This window comes from Artibeus jamaicensis, unplaced genomic scaffold (assembly GCF_021234435.1).
Source record: "Artibeus jamaicensis isolate MK-2021 breed Jamaican fruit bat unplaced genomic scaffold, CSHL_Jam_final contig_415, whole genome shotgun sequence".
NCBI lineage: Eukaryota > Metazoa > Chordata > Mammalia > Chiroptera > Phyllostomidae > Artibeus > Artibeus jamaicensis.
The window spans coordinates 21,107,065-21,113,064 of NW_026521823.1; the positions used below are offsets into that span (position 1 = coordinate 21,107,065).

General features: G+C 40.5%; 1 protein-coding gene across 6 annotated transcripts in view; it reads left to right on the forward strand.

The window, feature by feature from the left end:
* LMO7 (LIM domain 7) overlaps nucleotides 1–3,016 on the forward strand; it is a 214,108-nt gene extending 211,092 nt beyond the window's left edge. For all 6 annotated transcript variants that reach the window (XM_053665513.1, XM_053665515.1, XM_053665516.1 and 3 more), the window contains 2 exons: nucleotides 839–941; nucleotides 2,268–3,016. In XM_053665513.1, the coding sequence (XP_053521488.1) occupies nucleotides 839–941; nucleotides 2,268–2,290 (126 nt within the window). In that variant the 3' untranslated portion in view covers nucleotides 2,291–3,016. The remainder of the gene's footprint in view (nucleotides 1–838; nucleotides 942–2,267) is intronic.
* The last annotated feature ends 2,984 nt before the right edge of the window (nucleotides 3,017–6,000 follow it).

Sequence of the window (6,000 nt, forward strand, 5' to 3'; positions counted from 1 at the left end):
AGGTGTGTGTGAAATGTAATTTGCTAATGTCAAATAACAGCATGGGGATGGGATGTGCAATTATGAAAGTGTCCAACAGCCTAGCTTTGAATAGGGAGATTATGTAAGAAAAAATATTGTAAATATTTTTACAGTCACAAGCCTGCTTATACTTGACGGGTTCTTGCATATATGAAAGAACTAAGGCTGTAACTACTTTTTAGTAACTGTCTTAGAGATACATCTAATTGATTTTTGAACTTGTGTTGGGCCGAAGTGTGATTCTGGTTGTGGATGCTGGAGTCGCACTGACCACAGCTTGTTCAAGCTTGTATAGGGCTGGCTTGGGCTGTTCCTATGTATAGCAGAGCGAGTCAAAATGATTAGTGTTTGAGCCCACGGAACCCAAATACCCAGCCTTGAAGCGAAAGCGCCATGTAAGAGCACCTGCCACGCTGGTGTGGTGGGGACCGTGGGCATGTCCTGCGCAGAGTGGAGTGCCAGAAACCCGGCGTTCATTTCAGTTCTTTCGTGTGGTGCTGTCTCCTCTCCCATTCCCCATGAGAGGAGTGAAGGCGAGATTTCTTTAAGCCAGTCGGCGAATCATTTTTGCTCTTTGGTATGTTTAGAATGATCATCTTGGCTCTTAAAATTGGCTTTATGGTTTCTTTAATGTCTCATCTGGCATCCTTGGTTCTAATCTACTAATGATCTTTTGGCTTTTTTTTTTTTTTTTGGCTGAAACATATCTAAGAGCTTGGCAGCTGCACTTTGATCATCTTGCTTTTCCAGGCGTGGAAAGTCCAGGCTTCCTTGAGCTCACTGATGTGGATTTTTTGTTGTTGTTGTCGTCCTCCAGTGTTCTGCCTGTGAGTGTGACCTCGGAAGTTCTTCCTCCGGAGCCGAAGTCAGAATCAGAAACAGCCAACTGTACTGCAACAACTGCTATCTCAGACTCAAATGTAAGAGAGCAAATCAGGGAGAAAATTTCTTGTCTTTTGAGAAAGCCGCGAGTTCCCATGCATTTCCCTGAACCAGCCACCACCTCCCCCTCGGGCACCCTACCGTAGAAGGGCAGGTTTTAGGATTCTTAGCGTGTTCCACTCGGAGGGTCCAGTGAATGGGTCACAGCTTGGGGTTCTAGCCACACGACGGGTGTTGTGGGTTGAGGGACTGGAGCGGGACGTGTGCCCGAGTCAGGGTGCTGTCCTGTGCTCAGAGTCTGGACAGACTACTAAGGACTTGAGGATGTGAATAAACCAAAACAGGCAGTTAAAATAAACTTGTGGTGTAGACTGTCATCTGTTACTTGGCTAAGGATGTTCCCTCATCGTTAGCTGATTTCCATTATTTAACAGTGGGCTCTGATTATGAGATTTCAAGTATGGTCAACTTTAAAAACTGGTTTAAAAAGGTCATAAAGAATAGTCAGTTTATGCTTTGTTACTATGTAATCATATCTCAATACATGCAGTATTTTTAAATGGAGAGCATTCATTCTAATAGTATTTCCATGTCATTTCTGGAAAATTGACTTTTTAAAAGACTTAACATGCAATTTTGTGTCTAATCATGTTCTTGTTTGTGTGTTATGCAACATAGGATAGCATAATTAGATTGCATATTGTTTATAGCTACCTAAAGACAACCATTGCTGCTGCTTATATTTTGAACCTTGATGCTGGTAACATGTGCTTCTTCCTTACTGTGAAAGGGTGTTACAAGTGGTATCAACAAAACCCTTTGCTTTTGAACCCAGAGGTATTTATATGGCCCTTTATGTGAAGAGTGCTTTGGAAATGGTTTAAGCCCAGTCAACTCTCTTTTATCTGTCAGCGGGGTCTGAGTCTTCTTGCCCCAGAGGTCCAGTCTTTTTCTGGACGCTGCCACTGAGTTTGGAGAATGTCGAGGCTGGAAGCAGAACGGGGGGAGTGTGTATATGTGTGTGTGCTTTTCTCTCTTCAATCAAACTCCAAAGCCAAATAGAATTGACTTTTGGAATCGTCATGGAAACATTGCCCATGCCTTTTCTCCAAAACGGATAAAAGAGAGTTGAGTGTAACCTGCTTCTGTATCAGCGGTTAATTTTTACTCCATACTTGCAGACAAAGACTTCTAGTACCCAGAGGCTGTGATTTGCCTAGCTTTAATCCTAAGTGAGTGACAAGGTGACTCTCTCTACCTCCCGGGGCCATTCTCTGAGTGATTACTTCTGTGCATCCCCAGGGGCGTTATGTGAGTATTTCTGAATCTAAGCACTGTTCTTTCTTCTCTCCTTGCCTGGTCAGCTGGACGGCCCACCGCCATGTGATGTAAGCCTTCATGCGAAAGCACTGTTGCAGATAGAAGAAGAGTTGGTTGCTGCTGATGTAGATCTATAAATATATGTTGTATGTCTTTTTTGCCCTCTCTTTTTAAAGAAAGAATAACTCCCCCCTTTTTTGGTCTCTGTAGATTACATCGGAGCACTGTAGTCTTGGTAGAACCCATATTTTTGTTGTTGTTTATTTATAAGAAGGTAATTATGTGTGGGGGAAAAAGTGCAGTATTTACTTTTCTGAGTTCAGCATCTTAAAAGCACAAGGAAAAAAGAGGCTGATAATGATCTCGTTTGACTTTCTAGTGGTGTTTGGAAGAGGGTTATTTTATTTTTTTTTTAAGGATCTGAAACATTATTTGAAATTGTTAATATAAATATATAATTGCATATCCTCTGTTTATTATAAGGTATGGTAAATTAATACAGAACCATATGGAAAATTTCACTAGAAAAGCACCCCCAAATTTGCTTTCTGCATCTTTCTTTTCAACTATATATTAGGATTTTGAAAAAAATTACCTTATACAAAATTTTATTTGCTTGATGAGGGGAGCTCTATTTTCTTCAGAATTGTCGCTAAGTTGTTCCCATTAGAAAGCTGCTGCTTTTCATGAATGAAAAATCCTTATAGTTTGTTCACCAAGAACTTTCTCCAGAAACTAGTGAGCCTTTCTGTTCCACCGCGTTTGTAAATAAAATTGCCGACGCATTTAAAGAGCACGTGGTTCTTTTGTTTTTTTTCTCGGTGTGTGTTTGTGTGTGTCTACCTTGCAGACATGTTAGTCATATTTCAGTATGTGGCTTTTCTCAGTATATGTTTCATTTAGCATCTTCACTGAAATGTAAATTGACATAATAAACTGCACACATTGAAACTGTATAATATGCTGTTTTGATCTACATGTATACCTCTGAAATGGTCACCGCACTCTTGATACTGTTTTTATTGAAAAGTCTTAACAAGAAACTTTATTTCTGATGGAAAATTGTTTTTGATTGCAATACATTTTTATAGTAAGAGGTGGAGTGAATGGGGAATTGTTGGATCATTTGCATAAGATCTTTATCCTTTTGTTTTCTTGATAAAAGGAGAATGTAACAGTAAGTTTAGAAAATTTATGCAATAAAAAAATTATATCTCTAATATTTTAGAAATCTGGAGTGGGAATACAAGGACAAAAAACTTAAGCACGGTTCAAGAAAAAACAGACTTTCTTGCATCTGTTGTAATAATGAAAGCGGAGTGGATAATCCCGGGCTATGAGAACTGTGTTGGAATGGGTTAGAAATAGATACATGAAGCACTAATGTGGGAGAAAATAAAAAATTTAGTTCATTTTCATTTTTGTTTAGTTTTCATTATTTCTGATTATTAATGTAGTATGTGTTTGTTGATGAAAATATAATTCTGAATTCCACATTCCAAAGATGAGAACTCTGTGTTTGAACTCTTTTTGTGCAACTGATCCTGTGTTCTTAGTTGATGTTTAATTGTGATTTTTCCATGTTATTAAGATTATTTCTATTTATTAATGGTTGCGTAGTGCTCCATTGTTTGGTGCTATTAATGTTTATTTGAAAATTCATTTACTTATACATCTCACTTGTTTCTAATATTTAACATTTAATTTTTTAAAATTTTTAATCCTCACCTGAGGATATATTTATTAGAGAGAGAGAGAGGAAGGGAGAGAAAAAGAGAGAGGAACATCAGTTGGTTGCCTCCAGTATGCACCCCGACCAAGGATTGAACCCTCGACCCATGTCTGTGCCCTGACGGGAGGTAGAACCTGCAACCTTTTGGTGCACGGGATGAGGGCTCCAGCCAACAGAGCCACCCGGCCAGGGCTATTCACCATTTTCATATATCTAATATAGTTACATATAGCATATACACATATTTCTAATATAAATTTTATAATAGACTCTTTATGATCATATCTATTTATTTGTATTATTTTAATAGATACAAGATTACTGGTTTAGAAATGCTGCATTTTAAGGCTACCATGATACATATGCCCAAGGCGGCTTCCCAACCCTCGTCCTAGCTTAGACTCTCACAGCAGCTCGTGGGCCCGCCCACCTCACGTCATGTGCACCAAAACAAGTCTTGCCTTGTCCCTGCCTGGCAATGCAGTAGCCCTCCATGTGCTTTGGCTGAAAAAAGTAATAAACTACTGCTCTAGTATTTGTCTTGTTAAGTGTGCTTGTTCCAGCCCATAGTGCAAGCCTTAATTCTTTAGTTGTTTTTTTATAATCCAATATCTTTTTGATTGTTACTTGTTATCTGTCTTTTGTCTTTAAGTCTTTTCCTGTTGGGTTTTCTTCTTTGTATGTTGACTTTCTCCTCTTGTTTCCCACCTGATCTTGCTTAGTGGTAGTAATTTTGTCAGCACGCATTGTTAGGACATCTGTCAGAGATTCTGTTCTAAGACACTGGTTCTACGGTACCTTTGGGCAAGCCCATGAGTGTTGGTTACTGCGTCCAGGGACAAGGGACGAGGCAGTCACTTGACAATTTTTATTTAAACTTGACTTGCCAGGCACAATTTTAGGCACTGTGGATATAGCGATGAATAAATACAAAATCTAGGCTCTGGTTGGGCTTAGATTTCTAGTTTGAAAAAGACACTGATTAAGAAAAACACAGAAAAGTGGAACAAGCATATTGCGGTGAGGGCACTGAAGAGCATTGATGGGGTGGGAGGGGCCATGAGCGTGAAGTGGGAGTTCGGCAGCGCTTTCTCAGGGACAGTCGCTGTCACACCTGAGCCAAAGCCTGAAGGAATACAGGAGCCAACCTTCCAGATGTTTGAGGGGGAAGCATTCAAGACACAGGGAACAGCAAGTGCAAAAGTCTTGAGGGAGGAGAGTATATGGGGTGTCCAAGAAGCAGTCCTGTGGCTGCAATGCAATGAGCAAGAGCGGGGACGTGGGGAGGGGAGGGCAGAGGTCGGCAGGCCACTGAGGGCTCGGCTCTTACTCTGACTGGGATCGGGAGACTCTGGAGGGTTGAGGGGAGGCGTGAAATGAACTGACTTACGTTTTAAAAGGACTACAGCATTAGTGTATCTATAGAAAGGCAACTGATTCATGTGTATTGAGTTTACACCCTGCAAACTTTGGTCCTTAAATTGATTCCCAGGTCAACCTCATGGTAGTTGACGGAATCCCCCTTCCCATTTCTAGCATTGGATTGTCTGTGTTAGAGCTCAGTGTTCAGGATTTTCATCATTTCCCGCGTCTTCATTTATATTCTATGGAAAGTAGAGAGGCTAACTCAGGAATTGCTGTCTATGCGTCATATTAAATATAAGAAAATTCTGTTTTGAATATTCATAAGTACTCTGAAAACTTACCTCTTTATATCCTTAAAGAGGCAGTAGGTACAAATGTACATTCTCTAGCTATTCATTTCTTCAGTTTACACACTTGAGAATTACCTGTGTGCACGCAGGATTAACCACGCCCCTCCTTCCTCTGAGTGCTGGGTTAACTGGGAATTGTTGGAAGAGGCTGGTATCAAAAATACCAGCTTCTCTCCTGCTAGAAAACTTCCTGCTTGAATTGAGTTTGACAAGCGAGTAGCAAAGAGAAGAGCGCTTTGCCCCCATGTTTGTGGGCTGACCGTGCGGAGGAGAGGAGGCAGCATGGGGTCTGCACACATGCAGCTTTGAAAGACAGGATCGAGGAAGAAC